Here is a 17,878-nt window from a genome sequence, read left to right on the forward strand (position 1 = left end):
ACATAAGGAAGTCTTCTTCCTAAATATGTATTCTCATAGTCACTGGTTAAGAAAGGGATACCTTTTTAAAAATGCTGAATGCTGACAGATGTTAAATCAAAGGCAAATAATTTTGAAAATGATTTGGGACAGGTATAGTTGTCCTCTGCTTACAGTCTGCTCTCTTATTTCAGCCAATACTTACTTGCTAATTGATTTCAGCCAATACCTACTTGCTAACTGGATAGTAAAATGATGTGAGCATGTATGAGTTTACAGCCTGATGTAGTTATGTAATCAACAGCTGATTTACTTCACTCATATTTTGGTTAAAGATGCTCTTATCGCATGTTTGCATTCTTCCTTGTCAACGATGTCTGGGCATCAGAGGAGGAGGCAGGAAATGTGCTTCACTAAAGACCACTGGGAATAAAGAGTGGCCATCAGTCTAGATTGCAGAGGGAAAAAATCTCCATGTCAGTTTATATATTTAAATTATGTGACAGCAGGTCACAGAGAGAACAATGGACCATGAAATCAAAGATTTGATTTTCATCTGTTAACTTACTGATCTGGGCAAGTTCCTTTTGTTTTTAAAACAGGGTCTCACTCTGTCACCCAGGCTGGAGTGTGCAGTGGTGTGATCCCAGCTCACTGCAGCCTCAACCTCCTGGACTTGGGTGATCCTACCACTTCAGTCTCCCAAGTAGCTGGGACTATAGGCATACACCTGGCTAAGTTTTGTATTTTTGGTACAGACAGCGTTTCACCATGTTGCCCAGGCTGGTCTTGAACTCCTGGGCTCAAGTGATCATGCACCTCAGCCTCCCAAATTACTGGAATAACAGGTGTGAGCCACTGCACCCAGCCCCTTTTCTGATTTCTGCATATAGAATGGGTAAAATGTGGATAATACTTACCACAGCCCAAGTTGTTTAAACAACAAAATAAAAATGGCTATGAAGCACGTCACATACTGAAACATACTTAAAAAAAAATAAGGTAATATGAAAGAAACAAGCCACAGACCTTAAATATAAACACCTCCTCAAACAGCAGAAGAGACAAAAATTTGTAAAGGAGGGTAACTTATAAAAGTACAATTTCCCAGTTTATACGAAAATGGTTTAATAATAGTGAAACTTAGAAGCTGATAAAATTTATTGGCTATGACTACATTTTTTCTCCAATCACAGCAAATATTATGCAGACACTTATCAATGCAAAGCTTTTAATCCTTTATCATGTACTCTGAACCCTATGCACTACTAAATAGGCAACATGATACAATCAAAGGTTTCTTTGGCAGACGTAATTGTATGTACCGAAACGTTACACTTAACTATGGGCATATTATCCCTTAAACTTACCTGACTAAAGGCATCTGATCAAAAGACAGAAAGTGAACAATTTTAATAAGTAGTTGCGTTTATCAGTAAGAGTCTACAAGGTAACAAAAAGTATAAAGAGACATCTTTTTGAAAATTTATATAAAACCTTCCATGTTACTAAACCAACAAATATAATCACCTGGGTATACTTTTATTAGGGAAAAATGATGATATTGATGATAATAAAAAGAGAAAGGGAAAATGAAAATGCATCTCAGACCAGAATACCATAACAAAAGTTTTGTGGAAGCTGCATTTTATTTGAAAATCCACCCATTTTGCTAACATACATTTTAATATTGTAAACAAAAATAGAATCTGCAGAGACAATGCAACAAGAATGCTTAAACTCATGTACAGAATTGCTTTCCTACAATGAACTGTCCTTCTTAAGGCCCCTCTCAACCCAGATGTTAAAGATGTATTTACACAAAGCACCGATCAACAGTGCAGTTTAATTCTTCGTTTACTAAACTCTTGGCTAGACATTAACTTTAAAGATACTATTGTCCCTTATTTAAAAGGTACATGATCATAACATGGCACGAGCCAAATAAAAGGTTCAAGAACTTTGCCCCCCTTACCCCCCCTTGTAACACCTTCTAGAGTTTTAGTGAAAAGAAGGAAAGTCTTGAAGTGAAAGCAATTCCTCACATTCATTTTGGAAAGGCCCTAATGTCAAATGGAAAATAATGACATGCCAAGCACAAAGCAGTAAAGATCCTTCCCAATGCACTAATGCTGAATTTAAAATGTAGTGCTTTTCCTAGTCAGTGAACTGTTCCCTGGCAAAATCCTAGGCACAGAATTGACTATAAGGATTAATGCATTTATAATGCTTCCCTAAATCCCATAGAGGCTGAGAATTCTTAAGAGATTCAGACCTATGGACTTGCCTTAAAATATTTAGTGCTCTGTATGTCAGCTGAGAAAAGCATTCTGAATCAGATTCATTCTTGTGGATAAAAATCAAACATACTGTGCACATCCATACTCATTTTCATAAGGAGGTCTGATACAATATTAATGTTATGTAAAATTGATAATCATAAATAAATACAAATACTTAAGGAATGTCTACTGCAAACTGAGTATAATTTTTTTTTAAAAAAGAAAAGTTAATTTCAGTTACTGTTTCTGTATTTGTGAGGACTGGAGAAAAGAAAGATAATGCATAATTAGGAATTTTAATTTTGATCCCTCAAAAGAGTCCTGTTGAAATACAGTAAAGGACACAGTTCTTCTCTCCAGGCAGCTTTTCCAAATACAAATTTCACACTTTCCAAATAAGGGCTTTTCTTGATAGGTTACTGATTATGGGTATTAACAGGAGTTGAAAGAACTGAAGGGTTAGTCACCAAAAAGACAGATCTTAGTCTTAAATCATAGCAATTCTTGGCTTTATAAACTGTATTGATACGTTCTCCTATAAACTAGTCCCAATTTCCTTCATGGGCCTTCACTGAGTTACTTGTAGCATTCTAGTGGAAGAAGAGAGTTTAAGAGATTTAAGAGACAGCAGTTTGGATTTTGCTGGAAGTAAGGATTTTGCTGCTTGAGCACTTGTCTTTTTGGAGTAATTCCATTTTCTTCCATCAAGTTACATAAACTGTATCTGGAAAAAAAAAAAGTGGGTATGTTAATTCACTGTATTGTAGGATGTCTTCTCCTAAGTAAAAATGCTTTGCGGTCTTTACCATTTAACTGGCCCAGAAGTGTTCACAACATGCTAATCACAAACCCTGTTTATAAAACAAAGTCAGTATTACAAACTTATGTGCCAGAGAGCCCAATATTTGACACATATAGGGACTTCCAAATAATGATTTTTTTTGTTGTTGTTTTTGAGACAGGGTCTTGCTCTGCTGTCTAGGCTGGATTGCAGTGGCGTGATCAAAGCTCAATGGCTGGGCACCGTAGCTCACATCTGTAATCCCAGCACTCTGGGAGGCTGAGGCAGGCGGATCACCTGAGGTGAGTTCCAGAGTTCGAGACTGGCCTGGCCAATATGGTGAAACCCTGTCTCTACTAAAAATACAAAAATTAGCCAGGTGTGGTGGCGGGCGCCTGTAATCCTAGCTACTTGGGAGGCTGAGACAGGAGAATTGCTTGAACCCGGGAGGCAGAGGTTGCAGTGGGCTGAGATCGTGCCACTGCACTCCAGCCTGGGCGACAAGAGCAAAACTCCATCTCGGAAAAAAAGAAAAGCTCACTGGACCTCCTGGACTCAACCAACCCTCCTGCCTCAGCCTCCTGAATAGCTAGGACTGCAGACAGTTGCCACCACAGCTGGCTAATTTTTTGGGAGGGGTAGAGACTAGGGTCTCATCATATTGCCCATGCTGATCTTGAACTACTAGTCCCAAGTGATCCTCCTGCATCAGCCTCTCAGGGTGCTGGGATTACAGGCATAAGCAACCACATCCGGGCCAAATACTTAACTGCTAAAAATCGAGGAATAGCATGTGGAGGAGGAGAAGAAAGATCAATGACCTATTTTTTCATGACAAGTTCAGAAAAATCTCTCCATAAGCACAAATACCACACGCAAAATTTCATTTGGGAAGCAAAATTTGAAATATTATTTCCAAATGATATACAATTAGAGATAATAAAGGGAACAGTAATATATACTAAGTCATTTTTATTAACATAAATAAAAATCTGAAAGAGCCATAAAAAATATTTTTCAATAGGGTACCACTGTTCATTCAAAGATATTTCACTCACGATTTCCCTTAAACTGCCCATCCAAAGATCTATTACTGAAGTAGACGTGCTAATAAACTTGCCAAATCAGAAGACTATAAACTCCCAAAGATCTAGAAGGTATATCTAAACTGGGGGCTAGAGCACCAAGAAGAACAAATTGCACTGTCTTCCAGCAAACAGAGGCAGTGTGGATCATATGCAGAATCCTTCTAATCAACAGGGCTTAAGTATTCACTTGCCCTTAATTAAAAAGCAAACTTTATCCGATCTCATCCATTTACTGTGAGCAGTGGGTGAGATTACTTTAATTATGTTAAAGATATTTTCCAAAAGTTGTTTTTCCTTATGTCCTATCTTTTCATTCTGCACCTAAAGAATAGAGGAAGAGGAGGAAGAGGAGAGGGAACCTAGAGTCCTTTAAAGAAATGAAAGAGAAGCGTGAATTGTGTTTAATGTTTGGTAATTGTTTTTAAGTCCCCATCTCCCACAACAAGCAGCAATACCTAAAGTGATTTATAAGAAATCCTCCAAAGAGAGCTCTGCAAAGGGGTCCTTTCCTGAAGCTCTGTGAGGACTGTGACTGGAGGGGCTGGATGCTGCCGACAGCTGGGGGAAAAGAAGACAGAGAGAGGGAAAGAAAAAAAGATCTCAGAATGACAGAACATGAAAACAGAAAATGTATGAAAGAAGAAGTGGTTTTTGTTTTGTCATCTTTAATAAATATAAGGGCAGTCTTTGTAGAAAATGGATTAAGACAAAAGTTTCAGTAGCATGTCAAGTTAAAAGGTATGCAATGGCATGTGTTTTTCAGAAAACAAACTCTTGCTTCTGAAATTTCAAAGGAATAATGTCTTTTACCCAAAAGGTTGATATAAGCTGATCCATGGTTAAGAATTTTAATGTGTGTATGGGGGGGCGGTGGGGCGGATAGGGGAGGGAATACATAATTGCATTTTTGTTTAAAATTGAGAGAACATGTTTCCTGTGCCCAGGCTATCTGTCCAAAGCTGTGCAACTCTGACCTCAGTCCAGAGCCAACACATCTAGCTGCAATATTCTTTCCTTTCTTTCTTCATAAGGGTCGAAAAGTCCTGTCCTAGGTTCACACACTTTTTACATGAAGTTGTCTCCTGCTCGTTTATCTGGACAAACTGCAGCTGACACACACACTGTGGGAGGTGAAAGGGACCTTAGAGGTCACCTACTGTAACTGTCCACATACTGCCCTGAATATGGGGAATACTTAAGATCTTGGATCCTGCTTCCTGTTGGGACATATTTACTTGATTCTTAAAATCTGTCCTATTGTTTAATTCGAATATACTGTAAGGCAAGTAAACCACTGAACTCAGTATGTACCTTTATTCTCCCAAAGATAGACTATTCTTGGACAAGATACTAATTTTCATACATGTATCCTTCATTAAGCTGACATGAGCGTTTCAAACCCAACATGAACCATTTTACTTTGGAACAAGCTTTTAATTCTTTTTCTCCCTCTGTATAAGACTGCAAACCATGTAAGCACAGAACTATTACAAAATCAGCTATTCTTTTAGGGATGTCCAACTGAGCAATAAAAGTTGACTAACTGGAAATAGTTTCAATTCATACTTCAACATTCAAATCCTATAGAAGATTTCTTTGCTGGTGCCAAGTGATTTCATTTCTTTCTACCTCTTTATTTATTTATTTATTTATTTATTTATTTATTTATTTATTTTGGAAAAGCACTATAGAGAATGAACAGCCAATGAGCTTCAGCAAATATTACATCACTAGTATATGCAATTTGTTCTGGATGCCAAGATCAATTTATAGGCATCAGTTATACTCAGGGTTGAGTAATTTCCTAATGCATATGTTGTTCCCAAAAACAAATGTTCAAAGACAATGGGAAGAGACAAATGGAAGCATGATGGAATCACGCAGGCAGCTACAGATGGGAGGACAGAGCAGCATGCCTGGGCTTGAGGTTTCAAATATCATCCACGCAGAGACAAATTAAGGTGTAACAACTGGAAAGATTCCCCCTCCTCCCTCTTCTACCATGGATGGCCAATCAAAAGCAGAATGATTTCAAGTAAAGCGATCATCAGTTACTGAGCTGGAGGGAGTCCAACATCCACACTTATCTCCAAGATTAACTTCGTTTCTCTCTGAAGCAGATTTTCTTTCACCTGAAGTTAAAACAACAGCAACAGCAAATCCTACTTATTGCAGATAGGCTGTATCTAAAATCAGAAGTTTCCTATGACAGCCCCACACTGAATTATCTTCTTAAATCACATGTTTTCATGAGGGTAGCAGTCTGAAGACCTGACAGACCCACAGTAAAATGCCCCTGAAGAATATAGAAGAGAAAAATCCATTCTCAATATGTGAGCATACTGCTAAACAAGCCCTAGAGGCTTATAAACAATGTTGAAAAGGATCATTTTTCCTTGGGAAAAAGAGTTGGTTTTTTATTAGAACTTCTAGTAGTCTCTTAAATTGGTAAAACACATACATACACGTCTTATGTCTATAAAATGTAGCCAAACTAAAACATGACAGAGACCACCAACAAGAAAACAAGACAACATCCTTGGAATAAGTTTCTTATCATCAATATCCGTATCAAGCAGATGAAATCGTAGCCAGGGCTAGCTTGGCTGACTGCACAGCTCCAAGGAGTGGGACACTCAGCAGCCCCTGACCATCCTACCCCTTCCTGGCATCTTTTCCAAAGCACAGACACACCTTGCACTGGTGACAAAGTAGTCACCCCAGAGAGTAAATAAGAGAAGGAAAGGAAATGTGCTTCATTAGCCCAGTTACTGCTCAGGAAAATCAAGAACAAAATAGCATGAAGAGGCAATGGGATCTTGGTGGGTGAGAAGTAGGAGAATTTTAAAACTGTAAGAGCTGACTCGACTCTACTTATTCCTGTGAGTAAATTAAAGAACATGATGTAGGGTTGCTAAAGAACATGAAAAGGCATAAAAAGTACTAGAGGATAAAAAATTAAAAACACAAACCAGCAACAAAAAGACGGCTATTCACATAAATCACAAAATCATCAAATTTTACAAGAGAGCATGTTATTTGTTGTTCTGGACACCAAGACAAATCATAATTGATCTTTTCAGTCAAGCCCTACTACTATGTTGCCAGGTATCTATCACAAATAAAACTAAAACAAAACACAAACAAAAAGAGCCTTTATCTATTTATTTCAAATAACATTCTCTATCCCAAAATTCCCACAGAGCCAAAAAATAACTGGTATAGCTACCAGTTCGTTCAAATCAAAATGACCTATGTCACAACTGAAGATGTCTAAAACAAAATGGTCAATCGTAATGGTCCAATACAGACAAAGTCTTTTCTCATGTACAGAAAAACGAAATACTGAGAAGAACAGCGTATAAATCAAAATACTAAAATCTGCAAGTGGTTGATGATAGTATCTCTTAAATTCCTTCTCCCCTCCTCCACTACTCTAATCAATCTTTATGAAAAAATACAGTAAAATGTTACCAAAATCTTTGCATTATATCCAGAGCAATGATTTTTTTGGTTATAGAGTGTGTTTCATATAATCTATCTATCAACATTGTCTTGTTCTGTCACCCAGGCTGAAGTGCAGTGGTGCAGTCACAGGTCACTGCAACCTCAATCTCCTGGGCTCAAGTGATTTTCCTATCTCAGCCTCCCAAGTAGCTGGGATTACAGGCATGCACCACCACACCTGGCTTTTTTTTTTAAGTTAAGGTCCTGCAATGTGGTACAGGATGGGTCAGACTGACTTTAATAAAGGACAAACACACCTAGCTTAAAGAAGGTTAAAAAAAAAAAAAAAGTCTATTGACAGACTATCATAAAATAAAAATGGTTACTCCTTCGTTATACTCCTGTTTAACACTAAACAAAGAAAATTTCAGGTTAGAACAAGAAAACACCAACAATCTCAGAAAGTCAGCCTAGTGGAATTAAAAGCTTATGAAAGACTAAATAGTTGGATATTTAGGAAAAAACTTGTGACGTATCATTTGGCTGTACTTAAAATTCTTAGAGAACCAACTTTGCCACATCTTTACATTTTAATTTTTCAGTCACCCAAAAGCCTGGGTAGAAACTTAACAATGCTGTAGAGATTCATTTTGTCTCATTGGCAAAATCAACATCTTAAGAGAAAAATGGATTGTACTCCCTTTGCTTGGAACAACAGTGCCAGGTTTTGTAGAAAGATGGAACTGAATCTAATCCTAACTCTCTTATAAAATGGGATTTAGAATACCAGGCCCAATACCTGTATTCCTGCTTATGGCTGTCTTGAGAATTAAATGAACAGAAGCACTCCGCATGCTGCCTGGCATATATTAAGCAGCTCCAATATTCTTAGTTCCATCTTCCCTACTACCTACCATCAAATGTTCATCTACAGTTATAAGTGGCCTAGTTCAAATGTCATTGCCTCTGTGTTGTTCTTGCTCTTCTGCTGTGCTCTGTATGTCTTTCTTATAAGGGCTCTCATTCTATTATCAACCAGTCACTTGTCCATCTGTATTACATTCACCTTTAGGCTGCTCAGGTGCAAGAAAGACTTTATCTGTCCCTTGTTCAGTAAGTAGCAGTCACTTACACATTGTAAGAATTCTAAAATGTGCAAAATTAAAATGCCTTTTGGTGATAAAACAAGCTCCATATAAAAACAGTCTCCAAAGTGGGGTGTACAAAGAAATTATTACAACTGTACTATTTTTAAAAATTCCTAGTTTTGCATGTTTTAAATGTACCTCATATATTGTTGTAGAAATATATGAATGTAATCTATAAATACACATACAGTCATGTTACATACTTGCTATGGTTTTGAGTGTTTCTTACAAAACTCTTGTTTAAATCTGGTTGCCATTGTAAACAGTATTGAGAGTTAGGACTTTTAAGAGGTATTTAGGTTCTCATCAAGGGAGTGGGTTCGCCCCCTTTTGTTCTCTCTCTGCTTTCTGCCTGCTGTGTGATACCTTCCACCATATTATCATGCACCAAGAAGGCCCTTGCCAAATCCCAACACCTTGATACTAGACTTTCCAGCCTCCAGAACTGTGAGCCAATACATTTCTGCTCTTTATAAACTACCCAGTCTATGGTATTCTGTTACATCAGCACAGACTTAGACAATGTCCTAATACTGCTGTGTAATCAAAACATTTAGAGACCATGGTGCTACTAAATAGGATTCCACAGAGACACTGAGTCACAGAACAGTTAGGCTGTTTTGGGGTAATGTTTAGAACATGACCAGGCCATTACTGGTACATTGAATCCAGTTGCTTAGGGATATAAATATACACTGCTGCATTTCATTTGCTTATATTAAAGATAATGCGATTCCTCAGCTTCCTCTGTCAGGGCTAAAAGACAGGATTTCTCTACTATATACATGTAGGGGTCTATCCTTTGGGTTAAGTCTAGTGCCACAAATAATTGCTTCTTGTGTTTATGCTCAACAAAACCCCACTTTGGGTTTCTGCCTATCAACAACATAACAAAGTTATGCCAACATTAACCCTGTCACCTTGAATGCATTACCCATTTTGTTTTGTTGTTGTTGTTTTGGGTTTTTTTTGAGACAGAATCTCACTCTCGCCCAGGTGGAGTGCAGTGTGCGATCTCGGCTCACTGCAACCTTCCCCTGCAGGGTTCAAGCAATTCTCCTGTCTCAGCTTCCTGAGTTGCTGGAACCACAGGTGCCTGCCACCACGCCCAGCTAATTTTTGTATTTTTCGTAGACAGGGGGTTTCACCATGCTGGTCAGCCTGGTTTCGAACTCCTGACCTCGTGATCCACGCCCCCCTCGGCCACCTAAAGTGCTGGGATTACAGGCGTGAGCCACTGTGCCTGGCCCGCATTACCCATTTTTTAGGGGATGCCACACAGTGACCTGAGAGCATTCCACTTTGAATGTACATTTTATCTGAACCTCTCTAAAACTTTTTTCCCCCAAAGACAGAGTCTAGTCCTGTTGCCCAGGCTGGAGTACAGTGGTGTAATCATTGCTAACTGTAGCCTTCAATTCCTGGGCTCAAGTGATTCTTCCACCTTAGCCTCCAAAAGTGTTGAGATTACAGGTGTGAGCCACTGTGCCCAATTCTCCTCTTAGAATTGTAGAATAAGGACAATTCAGGGAATAGGAACAATTTCCAAAAACAGGGCAACCTTTAAAAATTTTCTTAGTTTCAAATATTTTCATTTGATCCTTAAAGCATAATGATAAAGTACACAAAGTAATACCACAGTTTTACAGGTATGGAAACTAAGGCTCAAAGTTACATAGAGAATTTGCTCTCAACACATGGTTAGCTGAGGAGTCAAGTCAAGACTCTGTTGAATTGTGACCCCCCCCCGCCAAAAGATGTGTTGAAGTCCTAACCTCTGGTGCCCATAAATTTGACCCTACTTGGAAATAGGGTCTTTGGAGATGTAATCAAGTTAAGATGAGGTCATTGGAGTGACCCTAATTTGATGATTAGTGTCCTTATAAGGAGAGGCACGTGGAGGTAGAGACCCATAGAGAGAATACCATGTGACAGGTAGAGATTAAATGGCTACAACTGCAAACTATGGAACGACTGGGGCTATCAAAAGCTGAAAAAGGGAAGGAAGGATCCTCCCCTAGAAAATTCAGAGGCAGCATGGCTCTGCCGATACTCTGATTTTTCCAGAGGTGATAGAAAACAAATTTCTTTTTTAAGAACTTAAAAACTTTTAATATGTTTGATCAAGTTTGTGGTACTTTGTTACAGCAGTCCTAGGAAACTATAATACAGACTCTAATGCAGATCTGCTGGTTCCAAGGCTGGTGTTTTTTCCCTCTTCAAACTCTGCTATCCCAATTAATTTCAATTCATCTAGAATTTATGGTTATATTGAATTTACAGGAAAAAGTTAAAGTGGGAGTACAGAAGTTTTTAAAGGAACTTTTCTAGTAAATGTGAGACAATACATTCCCATGCTTTCTGTATACACATTAACACACATGGTCACTGATGTTTGTCAGGAAGATTCTACAGAACTTCACAGGCACCCAAGAGTTTAAGAACACTTTCTGGTTTTCTTTATTAAGACAAGAAATTAGATTTCTACCTTTTGGAGAATGTCCTCAGCAAAAACCTAGTAACAAGCAAGGTCTTACTCTATAGGTTGTCTTGTTAGCAACAGTGGTCAGAAGATGAGACTCCTAACATTTCTGTTTTGAATGATTCAGGTGTATACTGGGAGCTACAGAACTAGTTTTCACCTATGGTACTACATTCCAATCCCCAAGGAAATGTCCCTCATGGTATTCTGTAGTAGGCAAGGATGAATGATTACAACACATTGCTTACAAGGCAAAAAGCCTTCTTCACAGAAATCCAGCTGGGCAGATTGGTTGACAGAGGAGGCACTGCCAATATTCACAATTAACACACCAAGAGAGTAAAAAAACTACAACAACAAAACCAAAAAACAAAACCAAAACGAAGCCTAAAAGCAGCCACTAGTTCTTAAATACAATAAAAGGCTTTTTCTAGTACTTTTATTATGCAAATATCTAAAAGCAACAGTGTTCCCATTCAGAAGGATAAAAAGCACTCACAACAAGCCATCGTTTCCCTTCAGGCACTTAACTGATGTCAGACTTATTTAAAATTAGCCACTGCAAAAAACAACAAAAAGCAGCAGCCATTTTGCATTTTTAACCATATCCTCCATAAACAAAACTGGCAGTCCTCCTTTAAAAAAAAGTCCTAATACCAGTCAAGAAACCAATAAAACTTGGCCAGGAGCAGTGGCTCATGCCTATAATCCCAGTCCTTTGGGAAGCCAAGGTAGGAGGACTGCTTGAGGTCAGGAGTTCAAGACCAGTCTGATGTACGCTCGCTCTACAAAAAATTAAAAATTAGCCAGGCACGGTGGTGTGTGCCTGCAGTCTTTGCTACTCTGGAGGCTGAGGCTACAGTGAGTCATGATCATGCCACTGCACCCCAGCCTGGGTGACAGAGTGAGACCCTGTCTCAAAAAAAAAAAAAAGAATAAAACAAAAACAAAAAAGAAACCAACAAAACTTTTAATACACTTAATTTTAAAATTAAATGCCCAAAGGTAATACTCTGTATTTTTCATATTGCTTTTGGGAAAATAGGCAGATTGATATGTGATCAGTGGGAATTTTTCACATAAAGAAATAATAAGATGACAACAACCCTTCTCACTCGCAAAAAAGCTTCAAAAATACCTAAACTGCCATATAAACATTCACTTAATAAGTGTTATTTCATACCACAATGACTTTCAAAAGAAAACTGAAATTATAATTGTGTTCATGCTTAGTAACATAATAGCTGTGTATTGCAACTATAGAATGAGTTTATGAACTACTGGCTTAGCAATGGACATTTGAATTTACATAAAGCACCAGTAAGAGAAAGCAGGAGTCCCCCTTTCCAGACACACTAGCAATCTGTACCAAGCAACCAAACAGTAAGACCATGAGGAAGCACATTAGAGAAACAAAAGGAAAACCACAAGGACCTAGAATTTACCACGAAGTTAAACATCTAGGAAGATGCACTAATGTAGAACAACATACTAAAGACAGCTACAATGTTAGGTATGAAACAGAAAAATATTATATCCATTGTTAAACAATTCCATGAAAATATCTAAAAAATACAGAAAAATGACCCAGCACACACACACACACACACACAAAAGGAGAAAAAGGGATGTGTATAGGAATTCATAAGTTCAAAGCTACAGCGCAGTCTACTAAATTAAAGCCATAATGACAATTTCCTTAAGAACTGAATCAAGTCTGAGCTAACAGCCATCTGGAAGGTGTTAGCTGCTTCCTCACAAACAAGCACTAATGCAGTGCTTACAGTAACGTAGATAAAATGTAAAACACACAACACACTGGAATGTCTCACTAAATGGCAACAAGACAAACATATCTGAGAGGGCTAGGGTTCTCTCAAAAATGTTAACTTGATTTAACAGTAATCAGGCAAGAAACCAAGAGCTACAAGTTATGCCTTAGGTAAGTAACAGCTCTCAAAACAAACACTTCAAAGAGCAAGGAAGAACTTTTGGGAATAGCTGTAGAACTGAGATTTGATTAAAAGATTCCATTTTGATGGAATTTCATTTTTCATTTTAACTACCATTTACTTTATCCCATACAAAGAGATGGATGATCTCTGCCCTCAATGATTTTTTAATCCAACTGGAAAAAAGGGAACAAAACAATGAAAGAACAATTAAAAGGTAATTCATTAAGAAAAATTATTTTGGTTTCAGATAGCATTCTATGGACAAAATTAATCCAAGAGACTGGCTGAGAATCATTAAAGCCTGAGAAAAAGCTCATCTAATTCAAAGATAAACAGTTTAATTTTTTCAAAAACCAAAGAGAGTCTCACTATGTTGCCCAGGTTGGTCTGGAACTCCTTGCACTTAAGCAATCCTCCTGCCTGAGCCTCCCAAAGTGCTAGTATTATAGACATGAGCCACTGCGTTTGGTCAACAGTTTAATTTTTAATTATTAAAAATGTTCAATCATGAAGTTAAAGCTGTCTTCAATCCTCAGGTGAGCCATCTAATGTTTTAGCTCACCATAACTATTAGCCAACAAATCTAACCAATTTTAAACACCACTGTAAGTTATTATAATGGTTACAAGTAAGTGAAATGAGAGACTAAGGAGGGGCAGAGTAAGTTATATGATGAAAAAGATAAGTTTACAAGGTGATTCATTTACTTAACAAAAAATGTACAAAAACTATTACATGTCAGGCACCGTTCCAGGAACTAAGGACAGAGAAGTAAGCATGCCAGAGAAGCTTGCCTTCATGAAGCTTATAATTTAGTAAAGAAGGCCCTTGCTAGATTGGATGGATGCCAGGTAGTCACAAGGTCTGTAAAAAAAAAATAATGCAGAATAAGGAAAAGAATTCCAGATCTCATAAGGATGTGAAAGGGACACGAGACGACTGAAGACTGGACAAAGAGTAAACCCACTTTATGGCAGGTGAAGGACTTTTGGAAAAGACAAATAACAGCAGAACACTGGATACTTATTGAGAATTGTAAAAGTATGGAATCAAAGACTTGAATATTCCGTTAACTCATTATTATTCTTATAAATAGGGAGGCTTCATGAGGTAGTTATAAAATGGAAGGAAAGCTGAGAAAAGGCTTTAAATTTTCAGTTATATTTAGATTCACCTCCTTAGGCTGGGCACAGTGGCTCACACCTGTAATTCCAACACTCTGGGAGGCCCAGGAAGGCAGATCACTTGAGGCCAGGAGTTTGAGACCAGCCTGGCCAACATGGTGAAACCCTGTCTCTTCTAAAAATTAGCTGGGCGTGGTGGCGTGTGCCTATAATCCCAACTGCTGGGGAGGCTGAGGCACGAGTTTCAACACAGGAGGCAGAGGTTGCAGTGAGCTGAAATCGCACCACTGCACTCCAGCCTGGGGGACACAGAGAGACTCTGTCACCCACACACAAAAAAAGATTCACCTCCCTAAATGTTTGAGTATGGAGAGAGGTGCTACAAATACTGCCTACAAAAGATTATTCCAGTATTTACAAAATGGATTAAATCGGGGAGGCAAAGAACATGAGTGACTATTGCAAAACAAGCGTGAATAAAGAGGTTCCAATATTGGGTGAAAGCTGTAGAATGCAAGGAGAAGGGTGGGTCTAATTACAGCAGAGAAACAATTAGTGGGACTTTGTGATTAGACACATGGAGAACAAAGGAGTTATAAAGAATTAAAAGTAACATTAACAAATTTAAGATTCTGACTTTCAAATGATTCAAATGACTATGCAGAGAGACCAAAGCTTCTTTGAGCCATTTCATTGCCGCCTGATTTTATTTTTCTAGTTATCAATTTGCTTCCTTCATTTGCTTTTTCAGTAATACTTAAGTACTCATTTCAAATTTTATCTTTCAACTAGAAACTTACTACCCTAATGTTCTCATTCACTTCTCTTCTGGTATAAAGTAGTTAGGAAAAGATATTTCTGTCCCTGTTTCTTTTCATGCACAAGGAAATTCTGGCACTTTTCTGGTTTCTGTGAAAGGGTTATGTGGGTTTTAGAAGGCAACAGGACATAAAACTTGGGTTAAGAGCAGATGCTTGGTGGGTGCGGTGGCTCACACTTGTAATCCCAGCACTTTGGGAGGCTGAGGCAGGTGAACTGCTAGAGCTCAGGAGTTCAAGAACAGCCTGGGTAACATGGCAAAATTCCATCTCTAAAAAAAATACAAAAATTAGCCAGGCGTGGTGGCGCACACCTGTAATCTCAGCTACTCAGGAGGCCAAGGCGGGAGGATGCCTTGAACCTGAGAGGTGGAGATTGCAGTGAGCCAAGACTGCACCACTGTACTCTAGTCTGGGTGACAGAGCAAGACCCTGTCTCAAAAAACAAAACAAAAACAGAGCAGATGCTGGGTGACAAGCAAATTTTTTTTTTTTTTTTTTGAGATGGAGTTTAGCTCTTGTCACCCAGCCTGGAGTGCAGTGGCATGATCTAGGCTCACAACAACCTCTGCCTCCCAGGTTCAAGCAATTCTCCTGCCTCAGCCTCCTGAGTAGCTGGGATTCCAGGCATGCACCACCATGCCCAGAAAATTTTTGTATTTTTAGTAGAGACAGGGTTTCACCATGTTGGTCAGGCTGGTCTTGAACTCCTGACCTCAGGTGATCTACTCACCTTGGCCTCCCAAAGTGCGGGATTACAGGTGTGAGCCACCACGCCTGGCCAACAATTTTTTAAAGGTAGATTTTTGCCAACATTTAAAAAAAAAAGTTTAGTTTTTTCAAAAGCAAAACTCATACACAATGTTTCAAGATTGAAGGTTATTACCCAAAACTGTAGAGGATATTCTTTACAACTACAGTAGTTACATCCTGAATGTGTAAATGTTTACACATTTACCAGAAAAAACAAAGGAGCGTGTAGACTGTTCACTGCTGACAAAAGAAGATGGTGCTACCGTATTGGCCATTAAGGGCTCAGTCCCACTAGCAGAGAGACTGTGGTATAAATGAGCACTGGACTACGAATAGGAGATACCTGGGGATAAATTGATTTCACCACTTAATTAGTTGAAGAACCTTTCCAAATCTGTCTTCTTCACCTATAAAATGTGATGGTGAGAGCAGACCTATCTACCTTAAAGAATCAGGTGACATAATGTATGTAAAAGTAATTGGAAATTGTCTGGTAGTATCCAAGCTTAAGGTAGCAATATATTCTGACAACAGCCTGCAAATCAAGATGCAGAGGGGGTGAAGGGTTTAACTACATATCAGGAAAAAAGCTTCTGTAGTCAAAGGTCCCTAATAAGTCTTTAGCATGGACTATAGCTTTAAAAAAATTACTTAAAATACATTTAGGTTTCTATCACTTAGTCTTCTGTAGCAAAAAAAATAATAATAATTTTTAAAGTAAATGATACATATCTGAAGTTAAATGTACAAATAACAAAATAAAAAAACAAAAGGACATGAAAAAGACATAATCGTTTATCAAGAAAACATCTACAACAGATAGGGATATCATCAATATACTTCTTAAAAGATTATCAAGTTAAACCAGTAATCAGATTACTGCTGGTAAAAGTTCAATAGTAGTTACTATAAATACTGTAAAGAGTCTATTTTATAAAAACAAATACATAAAAAGTAACTGACTTATAAAAGTAATGACTCTGCCAATTATCTTGACTCCAAGTTATTTTCTATTTTCACTGTAAATACTTAACTTATTAAAGAACAAGGAGGAAGTCATTTTAACATGGACAAAGGGCGGGGTAAAAAAAGAGGCATGCTGCTAAATGTATTAATTGCAACCAACATGAATTTTACCGCTTAATCAGAACTAAATTCACTACCCACTCTTAGCCAACAGAGGTATCAATTTATTAAGAAATGCAATATTCAAAAAGGCTGAAAAATGAAACGACTGCCTATGCTTCACTAGTCTATGAAATACAGTCCACTATTTCACCTTCTGTGGTTTCAGTTACCCGAAGTGAACCGTGGTCTGAAAATAGGTAAGTAGAGGATATTAAGATAGCTCAAGAGAGATAAAGACAGAGAGGGAGAGAGCAAGCATGTCCGTGAGCAAGGGCACACATTAACAAAACTTTTATTACAGTATACTGTTACTGTTCTATTATTCATTATTATTAATCTCTTATTGTGCTTAATTTATAAATTAACCTTTATCAGAGGTATATATGTATAGCATATATATAGTTCAGTACTATCTCATTTTCAGGCATCCACTGTGGGTCTTGGAACATAACCCCAAAGAGAAGAGGGGACTACTGTGTATACAGACTAGATTCAAATTGGATCAAATAAACTAATTTTGGCAATGTAAGACGGTATGGTTTGGCAAATGTAATATATATGCATTCAAGTGGAAGGGGAATAACAAGTCCACTAACCAAATGTTCATTCAAATGTTTTCAAATAAGCATTAAACACATACAGTAACCAATCAGTTGGCATTAAAACCATTTAAGAAAAGGAGGAGTGTTCTAACGATTGCATATAATTAACTACTTCTAAATGCCAAACAGTATGAGCAGAGCCGCAGACACAGAAGGATAAACCATCCTATCACTTCACAAGGGCCTCATCCCAGTGAATAACAAAGGAATTTCCTATGTCTTCTAACCATAATGAGTAAAACCTTAAAAAAAGAAAACACACACACACACACACACAAAAACCCACATTCT

General features: G+C 37.9%; 1 protein-coding gene across 9 annotated transcripts in view; it reads right to left on the reverse strand.

Moving 5' to 3' along the window:
- Window positions 1-1,127: 1,127 nt before the first annotated feature.
- The window catches only part of PICALM (phosphatidylinositol binding clathrin assembly protein), a 111,595-nt gene continuing 94,844 nt past the window's right edge, over window positions 1,128-17,878 (reverse strand). For 8 of the 9 annotated variants that reach the window (XM_025355849.1, XM_025355848.1, XM_025355846.1 and 5 more), the window contains one exon: window positions 1,503-2,985. In XM_025355849.1, coding sequence (XP_025211634.1) covers window positions 2,971-2,985 — 15 coding nt within the window. In that variant the 3' untranslated portion in view covers window positions 1,503-2,970. Of the gene's footprint in view, window positions 2,986-17,878 lie in introns of all 9 variants that reach the window. The other variant, XM_025355852.1, reaches the window with a different exon arrangement.

This window comes from Theropithecus gelada, chromosome 14 (genome assembly GCF_003255815.1).
Source record: "Theropithecus gelada isolate Dixy chromosome 14, Tgel_1.0, whole genome shotgun sequence".
NCBI lineage: Eukaryota > Metazoa > Chordata > Mammalia > Primates > Cercopithecidae > Theropithecus > Theropithecus gelada.